This window comes from Lupinus angustifolius, chromosome LG16 (genome assembly GCF_001865875.1).
Source record: "Lupinus angustifolius cultivar Tanjil chromosome LG16, LupAngTanjil_v1.0, whole genome shotgun sequence".
NCBI lineage: Eukaryota > Viridiplantae > Streptophyta > Magnoliopsida > Fabales > Fabaceae > Lupinus > Lupinus angustifolius.
In genome coordinates, this window is record NC_032024.1 from 20,297,556 (window position 1) to 20,316,818 (window position 19,263).

Sequence of the window (19,263 nt, forward strand, 5' to 3'; positions counted from 1 at the left end):
GTATGGTTAAAACTATCAAATTTCTATTTCCTACCCAACCAAAAATAAAATGAGAAAAAATATATTCTCTTCCTTTTCTTTATTCATTTTCCTATTAAATAATGTAAAAGTTCATTGTGTTTCAATTTTCTCTCTCTCACTTTATTTTACCACTCTCTCCTTTCCAATTGAACAAAGTGTATGAAGTGAGTTGAAAGAAAAGGAATTATTTTCCCACCTATTCTCTTTAGAGTTCCATTATTTGTGTAATAAAAATTGTAAACTTTCTCCAACTTACTTTACTTTTATTATCATCTATATACTCATCTCACTATATAAACATAAACACATCATTTTTCCTATCTATTGGAAGTAATTTAATTGATAAAGATGCAAGATAAAATATGAACCAAAGATTAAAATTGTGATGGCTATGAAACATATTTTTTAAATTTAAAAATTAAATAGTGAATACTCACTTTGATCTTTGTAAAAATTTGGGTGTGCGAATTTGATTTTCAAAAAAGTAAAAATCGAAACTAATACTCAAATGTCATGAATATAAGTTATCCGCAAAATTTTTGAGATATCAGGTCTTTACTCAAAACTAAAATATAAACAATGGATATGGATTGGTCCATGCGGTGTAGCACCTGAATGTCATGTTCATTCGTTTTTAGACCCAAATCCATGTGAATACTCGTTGAATGTACAACTCGTGAGTCATTGGCACCTAGTGAGTAGAGGTGTCAAAATGGGCGGGTCCGTTAAAACCCAAAAATTTATGCCATGTCGAGGCTACCCGCTTTTATTGTTTTTTTAATGTTTTTTGGAACCTTTGATTTGGTATTAAGTATTAGGTGAATAAGTAGAGTGGTATCTGAATAAATATTTATAAATTATAATAGTGTTATAAAATTAAGCATTATATTATTTTTCCTATTTTGCGCAATATCCTTTTAAGCCTCATAATAAGATAATATATCAAATCAATTAATCAAACGAGAATATATTAAACCATATAGATTTCAATTTTCATTTTTTCATTGTGTATTTAATTATATTTAGATTCTACAACAAAAACATAAAAAGAAAATAACGTTTATAACAAAACCAAAAGACAATATAATTGATTATCATATATAACTCCATAACCAAATTTAATATAATAATTCACAACGAAAGTGTTGATAAGTATTATACAAAAGATAATATTTTTTATTGTGCCCAGAGATTTATATATTAAAGTGAAGTTATAAATTATATTTTGTTAGAGATCGACAATCTAATAAAAATGAGAGATTTAATAAAAATAGTTATGCTAAAAATCATATATGTGGACTTCACATCACATCTTAGCTCAAACATAAGGTTGCATGAGACATAACAAGTGTGTTAAAAGAGTTTTACATTAATATTGAATAATATATTTTTTAAATAGATTAAATATGTTAAAATTTAAATAAATATTTTTTAGTTTATGCGAGTCGACCTGTCATAACCAGAGTTACAATTTGATATACATAAATTGTATCATAACCTTTTAGCTCAGTCTGCCCATTTTAACACCTCTCCTAGTGAGTACGTATATACTAATAAATTTAGAAAATATTAAAAATAATTGCAAGTACTTATAAAATTATTCATTCATTTCATATAATCTTATATGTTAGTTTAGACAATGGAAAAAAGAAAAATAACAAAACATAATTTAAATTGTCAATTAAACAAAAATATTTTACTCAAACAAACATAAAAATGTGTTATTACATCAAAGTTATGATTACAATTTATTTATTATCAAGTATTTAATTCAACAATGAATTTAAATTTTTTGGTACTATCTACCCGTAAATGCAAAAACTAGACTCAGACCCGATCACTTATGATTATTATCGATAAATACGTATGAGTCAGAATACTTATTGTCATCCCTAATTGCCTTATATAAAAAAAGTAAAAAACTAACATAAAAGAATAAAAATAAAAGAACCTGGCATGGTTAATTGAAACGTGGCAAATAATGATTGGAGCAAAATGAAAACTCTTGGTTTATTCAACACAACATTACTCTCTCTCTCTCTCTCACACAGAGACACAAAACACAGACACAGAAGAAGAATAAGAATAACAAAACACAAGTAATTCTTGAAACCCTCTTCATTTTTTATGTTACTTTTGTTATTATACATTGCAAAATCACTCCTTTTTTTATTTATTATTGTTATTTTTCATCTATTTTATTCCATTTTATTTCTCTTTAATCAATTTCACAACCCCATTTACAAAAGATTCAATCTTTCATCATTTTTTCATCTTTTCACTCATATCAAAGGGTTTTAATCCAATTCTATAGGGTTTTTATGCATCCCTAGATTTGCACATGATTGGTTTATTTATTTATTTATTTATTTATTTATTTGTTTATTTTGAATGGTTAATTGGATTTTGTTTTCTACTATTCGTTTAATTCTTGTTGGCATTCTTGTTTTCAGCATTGGATAAATATAAAGTTTTGATTTTTGGATAAGAACCTTTAAGAATGAATCATTTTTTATTGTTTAGAACTTGGAATATTTGAGAAAATAAAATGAATAATTTTATGTGAATTTTACCCACTTTGTGTTTGCTTTTTAGGGTCACAATTCGCAATTCCCCAGTTTGTCAAAAAGTAAAATGAATGATTGGAATAATCTGTGTTTGGGTAATTTAGCTTGTTGAAATAAGCTAAAAAGAGTATATACATAGAGCATAAGCAATTTTCATAAACTTATTTTAACAAAATTCTTCTTATAATCCCAAATGAGCATAGGGTTGTTTTTGAAAAGCATTTTTGATTGTAGGTTTTATTCCATGTCTTGGTGTTATTAGTCAGTGTGTCTTTCATATGTGTCCCACCTTAAACCCTATAGTCGCGTAACCGAAAATCGGATCAGTTGTCACAACCCCTATGAAGGAATGAAAATGATATACATTCTTCGAAAAACATATTATCTTACATTAAATTCTTCCAATTCTCTGCGGTGGATGTGCTGTTAATCGTGTAGCCAACTAGCTAGTATTTCATGCAGATTTCGTGATTATTGTGTGAACCTGCAGGTATCCAGCTGTTTATGACAAAATTCTGAGCTAGTCATGTCGGAAGGTGCAGAAATTAATGAGCGTGTGGACTTTGAGGAGGAAAATTATATGGAAGAAATTGACGATGATGTTGAAGAGCAGATAGACGATGGTGGAGTCGATGGAAGTGAAGATGAAAACGCTGAAGGTAGTGCTGATGAACATGAGGGTGAAGAGTCAGCAGCAGAGGCTGGTGGAAAAGACCAATTGCCTCAAGCCGAAAGAAGTGACATTGCTGATGAAATTGTCGAAAATGAACAAAAATCATCTTCTGTTAATGAAGAGGAGAAAGAGAAGCACGATGAACTTCTTGCCCATCCTCCTCATGGTTCCGAGGTCTTTATCGGTGGTCTGCCTCGGGATGCACATGAAGATGATTTAAGGGAATTGTGTGAGTCGATGGGTGACATTATTGAGGTTAGAACCTTGACCCACTGTTCTTCCAATACTAAACAAGATTTTCCTTTTGGCAGGTGGGATAAAACTTAAGATCGTGAATAAGCATTTGATTTGTTTTTACTTTTCAGGTCCGATTAATGAAAGACAAGGACACCGGAGTAAACAAGGGTTATGCTTTTGTGGCTTTTAAAACAAAAGAGGTCGCGCAAAAGGCCATTGAAGAGATACATAACAAGGAATTTAAGGTATTCACAGTGGTTTCTGAAAATATGATTCCTTTTTAATTAATTTTCAAGATAATTTTCGGTCAAAAGTCTTCTTTTGGTGATAAGTTTTAATTAATTTTAACTTTTTCATGATGTCAGGGTAAAACTTTGAGGTGTTCTTTGTCTGAAACAAAACACAAACTATTCATAGGCAGTATTCCAAAGACTTTGACAGAGGATGAGTTTAGGAAAGTCCTTGAGAATGTTGGTCCTGGAGTTGAAAACATCGATCTCAAAAAGGTTCGGCTTCAACTAATTGTGCTACTACCTTATATTAAACTGTTGTGGGGCTAACCCTTTATTGCTCGCAATTTCTGTTTATTACAGGACCCTCTGAATCCAAGCAGGAATCGTGGTTTTGCTTTTGTTTCGTATTACAATAACGCATGTGCTGATTATTCACGGCAGAAGATGTCTAATACGAGTTTTAAGCTGGATGGTAGTTCCCCTTCTGTCACATGGGCTGATCCAAAGACCTCACCTGACCATTTTGCTTCTTCACAGGTAATTTCTTATATGAAAGTGGAAAGTAAATGCTAAAAGTTGCTTTAAATTGTTTTTACCTTTCATCGCGTCAAGTGTTTGATTGGATATTTATATGTAATACGGCTTGCTTCCCTTTTCCCACTCCACTTTCCTCCCCTCTCTTCACTTTCTTTTGCTTCTCTCTCCGTAGAGCCCAAACCAATGGGTACGCACGATTTCTTTTTGCTTTTGATATATAGCTCAGAAAACACGAAAAAACCTGTGTTGTATCAGAAGTTTATCTGCAATGTAATCCAAGATTATGGAAGTATATAGAATTCCTTCTTTCATTTGAGCCCGATACTTTTGGATCACGGTCCAGTCGATGCTTTGCCCTTCTATCAGAGAAGTTTGACAGAACTGTGATTGTAACCGTGTCTTCGGTTTTTTGGGCTACATTGTATTGCTGAAATTACTATGGCAGAGAGGTTTTTCATAATATTGGTATTATTTAAGAAAGGGGTTGATATTTGTTTGAATGCATCATAAATGTGAATAAGTCAGTGTTTTATGTTACCTACGTTTTTTTGGGTGGTGTGTGCATGAGGAACTAATTAGTTGATTGGTGTTTTATTTTCGATCTTTTTCCTCTCTGAAATTCTCAGGTTAAAGTTCTATATGTGAAAAACATACCTGAGAATGTTAGTACCGAACAACTGAAGGAACTATTCCGTCGTCACGGAGAAGTAACAAAAGTGGTCATGCCAGCTGGTAGAGTTGGAACAAAACGTGATTTTGGTTTCATTCATTATGCGGAGAGGTCAAGTGCATTGGAAGCTATAAAAGATACAGAGAAATATGAAATCGATGGTAATCTTTCTATGCAATATTAAGCTATAAACCTGTTATCCCTTCAATTTTGTCTTCTGTTTTTCGTTCTTTTTTCTTATTAAGGGAAATTCTACATTAAAAGTAACAACCGGGGTGCCGTGAAGCCATATCCATATTCATTCTCTGTCAAAAATGATCCTATTTGAATGTATTCACTATGTTTTCCTAAATATATTTAATGGATTTGAATGCAGGCCAAGAGCTTGAAGTCGTTCTTGCCAAGCCTCAAGCCGAGAAAAAACATGATGGAGGTTATGCCTACAATCCCGGATTTCATTCAAACCATCTTCCACCTCCTGCGTATGGTGCCTTTTCTGGCAATCTTTATGGATCTGGAGAGGGTGGATATGGTGTTTCTGCTGGTTATCATCAGGTATTAAGCAACAACTTACAACGTATATTTACTATTAACGAGTTTGCTTCCTGGTTTATTATTTGTTCTAATTTGTTTGCATCTCATGTGTTCTTATGCGTATTCGAACAGCCTATGATATATGGTCGGGGTCCAATGCCAGTAGGCATGCAGATGGTTCCGATGGTATTACCCGATGGCCAAATCGGCTATGTCCTGTAAGTTTTCACTACTCATGTATACAGTTTCATTTCCTTATATCAATCATCTCATATTTGATCAAATCACTTTTGCATTATTTGTAACTAAGTCTTGATCCTTATACCATTGTGCAGTCAACAGCCCGGTGTACAGGGGCCACCTGCTCGACCCCGTAGAAACGATCGAAACGATGGTCGAAATGGTCACGGAAGGCGAGGTGGTGATGGCAATGATGATGGCAATCGAAGTAGAAGGTACCGGCCTTATTAGTCGGATAAGGCATTTTGGTAAATAGGGGATTTTTGAGACTAGAGACAGAAAATTTTCTTCTAAATACAGTGACAAAAAATCTCCTATCAATCCCTAAAGGGGAAAAGAAGAAAAATAATATAAAGAGAAAACTAAGTTAGGATTAGGAGCAAAGTGATACTTTTATTAACTATGAATGTTGGTGTCTATTTTTGGTCTAAGATGTGTTACATTTTAGTAGAAAATGATGCTGATTTGGTTTCTGTTAATGCACTGACAAATTTTAAGGCTTAGGAACTGTTAGAGAAATCTAACTTTCAAAATGAAATCATGATGTTTTTCGATACTAGAAAAATTTTCGGGGTTCGTGATTGTCTTTTCCAACTAGTGTCACTATCAGAAATCAAACTCTCGACCTTAGGGATCCGGTGAGGCTTTACACCACTAGACTAATGTATTGTTGGTAATAGTTGATTAATTTGTGCAGTGTATAAATAAACCATATATAAGACTAAATATAACTCAAGTGAACATTTTTCATGTGAAGCCTTTCTACTTGACTGGAAGGAGATTCCATATTACAGGTTCAGTACTTACATATATGTACATTAACAATAACAGTCAACCTTTTATCCCATTAAATAAGATCGGCTACATAGATCGAACGACACTATAGTGCTCTATCAAAAATCATATTCATTATACATACACAATTAAGCTGCTAAAATGCAGTTCACTACCAAAAAAGCTAGATAGCTACACAATTGAGTCCGAAAGTCGAGGTTTTGGTAGTCTTCGTAATTGCGCTCGCATTTTTCTACGAGACAGAGCAATTACAATAGACGCAAAGTAGCCACAGTCATGATCGCAATTTAAAACCTTGTCAAGCTTGCTCCATTTGTTTAGACTTAAAACAAGAAAGCAATTCTCAAGAAGCATAAAATAGCTTATTTTCAAGAAAAATCTAAAACAAACACACAAATTGATGCATAACAAAGACAATAAGTGCTTAAACTTATATCAGAATCTTACAAAGCCTATCAAGCACATATATGTTAAACAGCAGAATATTCAAGATATCAAAACTACATAATAAAATTAAATACTCAACTCCGAAGCCAGAATTCAATTCTTCTAAACTGACATAATCTTGAAGAAAAATCCCATCCCCACTTATTAAACATTCTATAGATTATGTTAGTTAATGAAGTTGCTGCAATTAAAAGCTAGTTTTGATATCGCGACGTTAAATAATTCGGTCTAACTCCGTCTAAAAGCTATCCCACACGGCGTTGTACGAGCCGATATAAACAGTTCTTTGATCATATACTCAATCAATATGAGACTTTTAACAGTTAACACACACCCTCATGCTTAGGATCGAAAATCGGAAACTTTGCAAGACTGAACATCTACAAATAACTTAACATTGATACATATCAAACTAGAACAGAACATGCAATTTCAACTTTCAACTTTCAAACAACTCTAATCGTATGAGTAACTAACTAATTGCATCAACCGTATAAATTATGCCTACTACTTTCGGTATCAAGTAAAACCAAATCGAAACTAAAAAACGAAGAATCCATTGTAGCTTATAAGGTTAAGCTTATAAATGTAGCTCATGACATTCCTAAAAGTTCTATTTAGCTTATTTTCATAAGCTTTTTCAATAAGCTTGTAGAAAGTTCAAATTTTATTATCACAAGCTACTTTTATAAATAAGCTATTCTCCTTAAAGTCAAATAAGCACTTCCAAAAACTCCCCAACTACTTGAAAACTATAAGAAAGCAAAAGAATATGTAAAATTTTCAGTTTATATGTAACACCAAATCAAAAGGAAGCAAAATTGAATGAAAAAAAACCATTTTTTCTATATTAACAAAGAAAAAATTCATAATTTTTTGTTTACATATAACATTAAAAAGCAGAAATCAAATAGTATCTGAAAGCTCACAAAGAAGTTTCTCTAACTCATCCAATTTAGCACCCCATTGATTATTTATGCAAAGTGGTGCAACATTAGTGTAATCTACACCACTTTTTTGGTGTTGTTTTTGTTCAATGGAATTGTCCACAGAGGATAAAACCCTTCTCTTCTGCTCCACTTGTTTCTTCTTCTTAAAAGAATTTGCTTTTTGCAATGCTAATAATACATCTGATCCACTTATCTGTGTTTCTTCAATTTCTTCTTTCTTTATCTCTTTTTGCTTTGGAATTGGAACGGTGGTGATGAAGGTGTTATGACCCAAGTTACCGATTTGTGGGGTGGTGGTGGGACGGTGGCGCCGCCGTGGAAGAGAGGTGGTGGGTGAAAGTGAGAGGGGTGGAACGTGGAATGGAGAGAGGAACTGAAACACACACCACATGTTTTTTTTGTGTCTCTTAGGTTGTGTTGTTTCTAAACTTCTCCGCACATTTAAAATAATGTAGGCTCAAAACTATTTTTATTATTGGAGAAAAAGAAATTATTCATCGACAATGTAAGCATTTTTTTACATTATTATTCTATTATCTATCTTTCATTCTCAATTGCCCTTACATTATAGTAATATAAATAAATAATTGATGTTGTACTAATTAATCAAATGAGATAAGACTCATTGGATTTTAAATCGTTTGTTATGAATCATTTAGTCTTTTTGTATAAGAAATTAATCATTTTGAGTGTATGATTATTCATTCCAACAAGTATTATTTCCAAGAATTGAATATTTAACATTTAGTCATTCTGAGAATCTAGTGGAACGTTACACTCATTAGACCAACAACTTGTTAGTAATGAAAAGTTACTTTGATTATGCCAAAAAAATATGTTCTCTATCTGATTTTGAACCCCTACTATTAATTTGATAAGTTGAGTTGATATATTTTATTAAATGTTTAAATTAGATCTCAAACCAAATAATTCCATGACAATTTTTTTTAACTCAACATTGATATATTAACAATGTAAAAAAAAGTATATTATTAGCATATTATTCACTATTCATTATTCATGTATCAATTATTATTAACACTTTTAAATAAAATAATAATGATATATTATGTTAAAAACTTTAAACTCACACCACACAAATATTAAACTCCTTCTAAAATTAACATAAACTAATTGCTTCTTCCTTGAAACACAAAAAAATAGCTTGCCAACCTTATACATGAGAATCCCCCTACTCTTTCAACTTATAGTTATTGTTTAGCTTTGCCTAATTAGGTCACATATAGGAAGAAATTTCACATGTTACCTTAAATGTCATGTAAGTGTTATTTTTCTTAAAAAACACATACGTGACCATAGGTCACTTCTAATGAATCATGTCCTTTCTTATGATATAGGGGAAAATGTCCACATCCGATGTCTCATTCTTTTGTGCTACTCTATGTATCAGAAGATATGATTGGTCAAAAATATATTTAATAATTACAATTTTAACTTAGATAATTTTTCAATCAATCAGATGTGATGAAACATATAGTGATACAAAAAATGTGATAACAGATGTGTTCCTCATAGAAAAAAAGTATATAACTTTAATAAGTTCACATATGAAAAAAATACTAATACTAAATTTTAATGTCACATGAGAAAAATATATATACTTCACCTTATATATATCTTGTTACTTTTCTAAAAAAATTATATACAACCTTAAGGCTATGTTTGATAAAATGATTATAGAAAATGTTATTTTTGACATATTCTGGAATTTTTTTTATGAATTATAAATCATAAAGAGTAAGTTATGAAACTCAAACCCCTTTGTGGTAATTATGCTGGTTTGGCACATCCTTCATGGAAATGACTTTTGGAATTAGATTCTTTAACTTTTTTTAAATGTGTAATTTAGGTTCAAGTTTATATTCCATCTATTTCTTAATTATTCACTTAATTAATAATTTATTGTTGAGTATATTGAAGTGTGAAAACATATATTGAATATAATAAGATGAGTGAAATATTTTATACATGCAAAAAAATTATAAAATAATTATCTTAAAGTTTTTGTTCAAAATATGATGACTCGACTGTGAAAGTCTTCACTCTCATGACCCACTAATAATAAGTCTTACATGTGGTTGATAATGTGAGTATGTGACCGAATAAGTGGATAATAAAAAATGACAGAAATATCAAATTTGTATATCTATACTATTAATAAAGGGAAAATACAAAATAATCACTCATCATGATGTAATTTGTGTTTTCCTATTTTGCCTCAATATCTTTTTATTTCTACCAAAAAATCATATAATATTATTTTCTTATTTTATCCTTATTATCTTCTTATTTTAAAAGTGTATTTAAAAAATTGAATATTAGACCAACTAAATAAATTCAACCGTAAATTTAGCGCAAAAAATTATATTTGAATTTAGAAAATACAAACTATACATTACAAACGATAGGAAAGCGGGTTGACAAACACGATAGTGCATGTCAACACGCTAGTTGTAATAATGTAACAAAAGGGAGCTTCTACAGTGTACTATTATTTATTACTTGATCTAAATAAACATCTATTGAATCATTTGAATGCGAACTTTATAGATTAAACACAAATAATGATCACGTACATTAATTAATAACCCTATAACAATTAGTTAATTAATAATGCTATAACAATTAGCAAGTAATAATAACAAGAATTAATAGTAATAACAATTAACAAACACCTCCACTTCCTTATAAGAGAAAAAAAATAAGCTTAACTAGTATTACCAATAGAAGTAGGAACATGAACCGGATACTTATCGACCGAGTCATCCCATGGGTTGCCCCGCCAGTCTTTCACGGCGGGCATCGCCTTCACCGCCTTCCAAACTGCCGAATTACACTTAAAACCGGATCCGAACGCGATCTGCCAAACTCGGTCTCCTTTGTTAACCCGACCCTTAGCCTCAGTATAAGCCAACTCATACCAAAGTGAACTACTTGAAGTGTTCCCAAATCGGTGCAACGTCATCCGAGATGGTTCCATGTGCCACTCACTGAGTTCTAAATTCTTTTGTAACTCGTCCAACACTGCTCTTCCACCAGCATGGATACAAAAATGCTCAAATGCTAGCTTGAAATCTGGAATGTACGGTTTTACCCTCGAACCTTTCATAATTTTCTTCCTCATTAGGGACATAAAAAACATAAATTGCTCAGAAAACGGTAACACTAACGGTCCTAACGTTGTTATGTTTGTTTTCAAAGCATCACCAGCAACTGCCATTAACTCTCTAGCCAAACACACCCCAATTTTTCCACTCTCATCTTCTTTTTGATAGACACAATTAAAATTCTTATCATCCGCACCTTTATGGGTTCGAACCGTGTGAACCAATTCATATTTAGACCGAACCCGGTCCGAACCCTTATTCGATAAAAGAATCGCTGCACCACCCATACGGAAAATGCAATTACTCAAAAGCATAGACCGATCATTTCCAAAGTACCAATTAAGAGTTATGTTCTCTGTACTTACTACAACAACATAAGAGTTCGGGTTTGCTTTCAATAGATCTTTCGCGAGATCGATTGAAATCAAACCCGCGCTACAACCCATTCCACCTAGGTTGTAGCTCTTGATGTCACTCCTCATTTTGTAATGATTAACAATCATAGCCGAAAGCGACGGAGTCGGGTTGAACAAACTGCAATTCACTACTAATATATCAATGTTCCTTGGTTGGACTCCTGTTTTCGCAAACAGAGAGTCCAACGCACCGAACATAACCGCTTCGGCTTCAATCCTTGCTTCTTGCAAGTTAAGTTTTGGTGGACGAGACGTAATTCCAGACGGCAAATACGTCTCGTCCCCCAAACCAGCTTTAGAAGAAACCCTTCTTTGGAACTGAAGGGTTTCTTCTTCGAAAGCACCGAGTTCTTCAGTCATTTTGAGGAAGCCGTCGACCGAGATTTTCTGGTCTTTTTCCGGCTTATAGCATGAGAAATCAACTAAGTAAACCGGTCTAGACCGTTTGGCATAGTAGAGGCCGAAGAGAAAGATGCCGAGTAATGAACATGCGAGTGTATATGAGTCGAGTTGGACGGTCCGGTTCGATCCGGAGAAGAAGTGTGTGAGGTGGTGAAGGTTGAGGTTTAAACCGGTGAATTGAAAGAGAAGGGTGATGAAGAGAGGGAATATAAGAGTGAAGAAAATGGTGGTTGTGTTACATGAATAGCCATAACCTAACTTCACATATTTGAGCTTAACGGAATGGAGAAAATCCGGCAACCGTCGCCGGATTTTGATGACGGCGGAGGTTGAGTCCTTGAAATCCATCTCAGCCGTTAATCTTTCCTTATCCATGCCTATGCTGCTACCACCGTTCATTTTCTTTCTTTCTTTCTTAATTTTCTCAATGTGTTCTCTCTAATCTATGTTGTTCTTGTTATGTGTTTTTGTTTCAAAGAAGTTGTGTTTGTATTGGTTTATAAAGGAATGGGTTGCGTTTGGAAAATACTAAAATATGATTGCAATTAATTGCTCAAATGGAAATGGAAATAAACTAATCTTTGACGCATAATAAAAATTAGACTTTGTACCACATGGGGGCTTTTGATAGTAACCTCTAACTGCTTAATTTTTTTGTCTTATTATCGTCTCAAACTCGATGAAAAAAGTAGATCAGTACACGAGACTTACATATGATATGAGGATAATAAATGTATATAATATTATTTTCACAAGTGAAAAGGTTGATTCCGGACAAAAAGTCGAGCAAAAATCGGGCACCTAGTTGGTTTAGATTTTGGTTCGGTTCGGTTTATTTCCAGTTAGCTCAATAAGTTCGCCACACCAATAAGTCGGCCTGTGGCCCAGGGTATACATATGTATATATAAACCACTTTTGAGAAACTATTGTGCTATTCAAAATGATTTTGAGTGTAATATTTATAAATTATCAGTATAAATATTTATGCATAATTAATATGTTATCTACTATTCAGTTGAAGTAATTTTTTTAAAGAATTAATGATTATGATTATGACATGCATTATTTTACTGAAAAGCAAAGGAACTTGATTTTGGGTTTTGAAATTTATAGCAAATAGTAGTATATAGCGTGATTGAAGTTAAGAGACAATTGACTATAAGAAAAAAGGGAGTGGGGTTTTCCCATAACAAGGATTAAGTATTCTCATTATATTTTTTTGTCTTTGGTCCTTTTGACGTATGAAATGAAATTGAAATAGAAATAAATAAAGAATTTTCTTGTTTCCGACATGTATATCGTACTAGAGGCAATTCTATCCGAGCTGAGAATATCCACAGATATGTTGGCTAACTCTCACAGCTGATATTTTTTTCATCTACAAGACTCGAACTCGAGACTTAAAAAAATCAAACATATAACAGTTGAAGCATTACCCGTTGGAAAATAAGTAAAGGGTTTATCACACGCTAATGTAACCAAAAATATATATTTGGTGGGTCCATGGAAGGTGTAGTTATGTCATGTGCATAATCCAGCAAGATAATAGGCATAGAAGGAAATTTGAGAAACTTAGATGAAAAGCTGGTAGGTGTTGGTGGCTAGCAATCAAGGGACAATTAATGATCTCTTTTTTTGTACTATTAAGAATTTTTCCTCACATATATATAAAGAATTAATCTCTTTCAAAGTACGTGATTGTTTTTCAATAATTATTGTTCACAGGAATCAAACTTTGACCTTTTAAATATTTTGAGAATCTAACAGAATCTTATACCATTAAATTAATGATTTGTTGGTACAATTAATGATTTTGTGCTAACTTGTCAAAAGCTCAACCTCATTTAAAAAAGCTAGAAATAAATACTATGTTTAGCTACATCAACACGTTCACATTATTCCAACAATGTATTAATTAAGTGATGTAAGACTTACTAGATATATCTGATATTGTACTAGGCCACATGATAAATGTTAAATTTTTAGGAGAAACACTTGTCACGAGGAATAATTATATATTTTAAAAATGATAAATTTTTTATTCATATGGTGAGAGAATATCCTTAATTATATTAATCGGCGACAATATTATCCAAAATTTGAAGTTTGATTTGCACATAAAAATAGATATTATTTTCTGAAGGGTCAATTTGATTATAGGTCCTTTATAACCATTAAAAGGCAATACCTTTCCTTCAATCACTATCCAAAGATGTACATATGCATGTGACATAGGTGATCACGGGAATGCTCAATTTCTTGAGTTCATTGCATGGAAACAAAAAAAAAATATTTATGTTAAATGTAAAGTAGTTGATCTAAATGTAAATCATTCAAAAATTTGTATATGGTGGAAATCAGAAACTATTTGACTTTTAAGGTAAAGTTGCATAATATTCTCATATAGGTTGGTGGAAAAAATGATTTAGGCCAACAAATTAAACTTGCCAATAGTCTATCCGATTTTTTTTATATTATCAAAGATACTTTTACCATTTGGTAAGAAATTAATTCGTTTTGGGATGTGTGATTGTCCATCACAATAAGGAGTCAGGATACTCTCCATGAATGAAGAGACAGATGCTTCAAAAAATCAAGAGAAATGTAATTTTCAATGACACATATATCCTTTTGATTATAATGAAATTACACTTTTGCTACTAAAAACAAGTGCAAAAACATATACTTGTCTCTCCATTAATGGAGAGGATCCTTATTCCACAATAAGTATTACTTTCCAGAATCGAACTCTTAAACTTTTGATTATTTTAAAGATCTAGTAGAGTTTTTCACCACTATTTTTCTAATTCATTCATCAATTAGCACAAAACTATAAAATTAAATAGTTATATTTGTAAATTCCTATAGCTTAAAGTTTAGGAGCAAAGTTCAAAGTTCACACCTTTTGAGTTTATGTTATCCATTTTCAGAACTTTAATTTTTCAGAAGTCATGGACTCATGGTATGTCATAAAGTCCTCATCGGGAATTGTTACTCTTTATGAGTCTTTGATATATTCAAGCTTTTAAATATTTATGAGGTTATGTAGTTCACCAACCCTATTCAATTCATCTTGCATTTTCTATATGATTGACTCTAATTCTTTATGGTCATTGGTCAACACAATGCCAAACTTATGTTTAAAATCAGGATAAAAATAATGTGCGATGGAGAATGTATGAGTTTTATATAGTGTCATTCTATTATCTATCATTCGTTTTTAATCATTGTTGATTCTTAAAAATAATAATATAAATGAATGGTGAATGATATATTGACTGTGTATAAACTTTTACATCATAAGTGCATAAATATTACACTCTGAAATTAAAATATTTAACCATTGACTTAATATTATTCGATTAGTGTAATATCTATACACTGTCAAGGTAAACATTTATAATATTCGATAATGATCCATCATTCACTTGTATTCATTTTCTTATGAATAATAAAATATAAATAGTAGATAATACACTAACGATGAATCAAACTGATAGGTACATTAATTTTTCCTTTTGTTCAATTATGAGTTGTTGTGCAATAAAATAATGCAGATAAGCATTGAATATACCAACTTGTTTTTATAAAGTTAGAAACACGTTTATAGTAGATTTTGTCTTTGTTTAGAATCACTTTTCTGATCATCTTTTTCATGGTTGATTATCAATTTCCATGAATGGAATTAATTGATACTTTAAGAACTAGGGTCTTGCAAATTAATTTAAGTGGTTAATCAATTCAAACACGTTTTCTTTTTATTAATCATAAGTTTTAGGGGTATATATAAGTTGGGATGGAGGTATATTCCTCATAATTGTATGCTTTATATTGATTAATGTTTTAAATTGTGGTTGCAGTAATGGTTGCAGTTACTGCGATTGCATTGCGGTCATTCCGACCATTGCAGTGTGAATTATTTTATGATTAAAAAACTATTTTTGAATTTGATACGGCCTGATGCGGTCCAAATACGGTCCAATGCGTTTACATTGTGGTCTGATGCGGTTACGTTGCAGTCCGATGTAACCACATCAGTGTGATTCGGAATCACACCGCAATTGCCGATCACCACAACCACAATATTGCAGCTGCAAATTAAATCACTGATATGGATACAAATCAAAAGGTCAGAATCATTTAAAATAATGGTTTATTTAGTAACTCTAAAACATATGTACAAGTTCGAGACAAGTTCGAGATGAGGGACATGATCTTGTTTTTTAGGGTAATCAAATTATTCATGAGACTTCTAAATGGAGTCATGAATTAGCTTAGTATGAATAGAGATTTGTCATTTTTGTTTTATATATTGTCTCGTACCAATGAAAAATATAATATTAATTAAAAAATTTAAACCCTCATTATTATTGTTGTTATTGATTTATTATCATTGATGTAATACATCATATGAGACAGGATCTGAGACAATAAATCTCTGTTCATTCTAAATACACTTATTATTACCCTTGAAATAGGACTTATTGTTAGGCATCTATTTCTAAAATGAAACCATTGTATTAGAATTAAGCATGTGAGTAGTAAGATTGTAATGAAGATTATTTTAGCCATACACAATATTTAATTTAGATTATTTTTTCTCACTTGTTATAGTAAAATGAATTGCAAGATTTGGAATTGAATAGCCAAGAAACTATCACAAGTAAGATTTTAGAAATGGAATAAAGCCATTGAAATGCTTTATCTAAAGTAATGAAAATAACTTGTCCATGTAGTTTCTTACTTGACCCTTTCTCGTATTCGGATGCATATCTGTTATCCCACTTTTTATACTACTCTGTGTACCAGGAAATCTCATTGGTTGAAAAAATTATTTAAGATAAAACTGTGACACAAATTAGTAGGACAACAAATGTGCTCCCTTCATATACATGCATGTAGTGACAAACATTACTAAATCTCTTCCCAACTACAAAAACCGTTTCAATCAATGTTTTTAATGGATAGAGTAAAAGGTCAAATTCTCGATTTCCAATAGCAACACTTATTCGATGGAATAATCACACTCTAAAATAGTCTTTATCCATATGGTGAGGGAATATTCTTAGTTACGTTATACAAACAAATCAATGTTCTTGAATAAAATATGAATCATTATGGGGTCCTTGGTGTTTTAAGTAATGAATGAATTACTCTATAGTCTCTTTATAAATGTGCTAGAGCCTTAAGGTGATAGGAGTTTCACCTTAAGTCATGCAGAATCTAAGAATCAAGATTTAGGAGCAAAAGATTTAGTCTATTACTTCTTTTTTGATCTTTTGTGCATACCAGATAATAATAATACAACAACATATAACAAACTATGTCCCTTCACTAGAAAACTCAAAATATCACACATTCCAAAGTAAAGATTTGGTCTAATTGAACACCATGAAGATCATAATGTAATAAACAAATGCTTTTGAAAAGTGAAAGGGTCACCACCAATTTATTTTAAGATCAAGAAAATTAGAAAACTGAAAAGAAATAGTCCAATTATGCAGAGGGAATGATGAAAACTTAGTCTCAATGCACCACTAATGCATTGGCTTCAGAAGCTTATTGCAATTTCATTACACAGAATTATTAACAATCTTCACAATATTTGATTCAATGTGTCTAATCACTGCACAATGTAGTAATGCCTAAGATAAAGGCAACTTAAACAAACCTAAACATAACCTTGCGAAATTAGCACAGATCGCAAAATTCATTCAATTACCAGGTTAACCTAAACTCCGACACAGGTTCGACAGAACAGCGAAATAGATCGATTTAACATACAAATAAAAATGTACCAGTAGATAAGCTTTTGACCTCGATTAAATGGTACTAGAAATGGAAGTAGCCTCGAAACTCAGCGTTTCCCACCTCCACCTCCGAGTTTGGGACCTTTCGGCGCAGCGCCCTTTGAAACATTACCTTTGCCTGATTTTTGTGACTTGGCTACTACCTCTGCCTTTTTAGCCTTCTTCTCATCCTTTGTCTTCTTGATCCTCTCTTTAATTTCACTGCACATCATCATCGTTGCATACAGTAAAATATGTTACATACAAGTATCCGAAAAGCAAAACTCCGATATAAAAAAACAGACTGAAACAAATGAGATCATAATTAGCATCAACAATATACGTATAAAAAACACACCGAAGAGCAGCTTCTCTGGCAGCATCTCGAACTTCCGGCTTCTCAGTTCTTCTTTTCTGGATAACTTCCAAAGTAGCACCAACAATGGACCTAGAGTATGGCTTTTTGGTAGCACGACGCTTCTTCTTCACAGCTTCTTGAGCAGCATCCTAAAACATCAAATTCAGACAAAAATTAAATTCAACTAAAATTCATGCAAAATCAGACATGTACTTGGCATATCGTAAACTCCAAAGTACAACATTTTAGCCTTCTACCAAGATCATAAATGACAATTCCGATTCGGCGAGTTACGAACTTTATGTTTACTACAAAGACTTTGAATAAAATGACCACCTTCTTGTGTTGCTTCCTATACATGGCGGTCCAGGTGAGCTTCGATGGCTTCAACCGATTGTGGAAGTATCGTTTACATTTCGAGTTCACAAACAGAAAAACCTATTGAATCAAACATCATAATAACAAATATTAACACAAATGACATACATAAAGCAATACATCATTCCAAACTAAATCATATACATTTATATAACCTGCGAATCGCCACGAATAAATCGGATACCTCTCCCTGGGTATATCTTCGCCCCACTAAATCGGCAAAGTTCAGTCCTATGATATAAAAGTACCAAAATCAGAATCAAAATCAAATACTAAAAATCAGGTTTTTATCATTGAAACTATAAAAATACTAAAAATTAGATTTTTATCATTGAAACTAGAATACCATTCTACAAAACTTGGTTTCTGATTAATTTTTCTCTGCAATTTCTTCTAATACCAATCTAATTTTTTTTCTGCACATTTCTATATGTGTTTTACAAAGCAAATGAGGATACTAATTTTTTTGAAGAATTTCGATGAATAGAACAAAATCAAAAGAATTATAGTGAAATTTAACAAAAGATAAAGAAGCACATACTTGAGAACCATGATTGTTGCTTCAGATGGAAACCCTAGAAATCAAAATTTCTTTATTGTATATACATTGCACTATGCATATTGATTAATCTTTGGGCTGAAAGATAATGGGCCTATGTACTATCCACTTTCTAGGCCCAATATCAACTAGGTATGTTTTTTTTTGGAATTCGTTTCCAAAATAAATTTGGTTAGGATTTTATTTTCTTAAAATAAACATGAGAATCAATATTATCATAAATATTTGGGCACTTTTAAAAAGAAAAGTTTTTATATTTTCTTGATTCTTACAAAACTAATCTTTTTTTAGAGGAGAGAGAAATACCTTTTATAATTTATTTACAATT

At 31.8% G+C, this 19,263-nt stretch overlaps 4 protein-coding genes across 6 annotated transcripts; 1 reads left to right on the forward strand and 3 right to left on the reverse strand.

Annotated features, from left to right (window-relative positions):
* On the reverse strand, window positions 508-19,030 carry LOC109329845 (60S ribosomal protein L24). Of its 2 annotated transcripts, XM_019563705.1 has the most exons (7): window positions 18,918-19,030; window positions 18,532-18,607; window positions 18,335-18,436; window positions 17,999-18,147; window positions 17,709-17,862; window positions 11,768-11,777; window positions 508-518 (listed from the first exon to the last, which is right to left on the reverse strand). In XM_019563705.1, exons 1-5 carry the CDS (start codon window positions 18,926-18,928, stop codon window positions 17,709-17,711), a joined length of 492 nt encoding a protein of 163 aa, XP_019419250.1. In that variant the 5' UTR covers window positions 18,929-19,030; the 3' UTR covers window positions 508-518; window positions 11,768-11,777. The 2 variants fall into 2 exon arrangements, with proteins under 2 accessions (XP_019419250.1, XP_019419249.1); XM_019563704.1 differs by lacking the exons at window positions 508-518; window positions 11,768-11,777 and having other exon boundaries at window positions 17,438-17,862.
* LOC109329843 (heterogeneous nuclear ribonucleoprotein Q-like) lies at window positions 2,066-6,185 on the forward strand. Of its 2 annotated transcripts, XM_019563700.1 has the most exons (9): window positions 2,066-2,120; window positions 3,079-3,516; window positions 3,627-3,743; window positions 3,864-4,004; window positions 4,092-4,268; window positions 4,895-5,099; window positions 5,315-5,493; window positions 5,605-5,690; window positions 5,808-5,943. In XM_019563700.1, the coding sequence occupies exons 2-9, from the start codon at window positions 3,115-3,117 to the stop codon at window positions 5,941-5,943; spliced, it is 1,443 nt and encodes a 480-aa protein (XP_019419245.1). In that variant the 5' UTR covers window positions 2,066-2,120; window positions 3,079-3,114. The 2 variants fall into 2 exon arrangements, with proteins under 2 accessions (XP_019419245.1, XP_019419246.1); XM_019563701.1 differs by lacking the exon at window positions 2,066-2,120 and having other exon boundaries at window positions 3,115-3,516; window positions 5,808-6,185.
* Window positions 7,776-8,330, reverse strand: LOC109329846. Its single transcript, XM_019563706.1, has one exon. The coding sequence runs from the start codon at window positions 8,293-8,295 to the stop codon at window positions 7,861-7,863; it is 435 nt and encodes a 144-aa protein (XP_019419251.1). The 5' UTR covers window positions 8,296-8,330; the 3' UTR covers window positions 7,776-7,860.
* On the reverse strand, window positions 10,535-12,317 carry LOC109329842 (3-ketoacyl-CoA synthase 1-like). Its single transcript, XM_019563699.1, has 2 exons — window positions 10,622-12,317; window positions 10,535-10,582 (listed from the first exon to the last, which is right to left on the reverse strand). The coding sequence occupies exon 1, from the start codon at window positions 12,247-12,249 to the stop codon at window positions 10,633-10,635; it is 1,617 nt and encodes a 538-aa protein (XP_019419244.1). The 5' UTR covers window positions 12,250-12,317; the 3' UTR covers window positions 10,535-10,582; window positions 10,622-10,632.

What these genes read in the sequence shown, in the direction of transcription:
- LOC109329845 (XM_019563705.1), bottom strand. An exon ending in TTATTCGTGGCGATTCGCAG is followed by an intron (nt 18,437 to 18,531) that starts GTTATATAAATG and finishes TTGATTCAATAG; the next exon opens with GTTTTTCTGTTTGTGAACTC. An exon ending in ATAGGAAGCAACACAAGAAG is followed by an intron (nt 18,148 to 18,334) that starts GTGGTCATTTTA and finishes TTGATGTTTTAG; the next exon opens with GATGCTGCTCAAGAAGCTGT.
- LOC109329843 (XM_019563700.1), top strand. Translation starts at nt 3,115, where the DNA reads ATGTCGGAAGGTGCAGAAATTAATGAGCGTGTGGACTTTGAGGAGGAA. An exon ending in AAAACATCGATCTCAAAAAG is followed by an intron (nt 4,005 to 4,091) that starts GTTCGGCTTCAA and finishes TGTTTATTACAG; the next exon opens with GACCCTCTGAATCCAAGCAG. An exon ending in TTTCTGCTGGTTATCATCAG is followed by an intron (nt 5,494 to 5,604) that starts GTATTAAGCAAC and finishes GTATTCGAACAG; the next exon opens with CCTATGATATATGGTCGGGG.
- LOC109329846 (XM_019563706.1), bottom strand. Translation starts at nt 8,295, where the DNA reads ATGTGGTGTGTGTTTCAGTTCCTCTCTCCATTCCACGTTCCACCCCTC.
- LOC109329842 (XM_019563699.1), bottom strand. Translation starts at nt 12,249, where the DNA reads ATGAACGGTGGTAGCAGCATAGGCATGGATAAGGAAAGATTAACGGCT.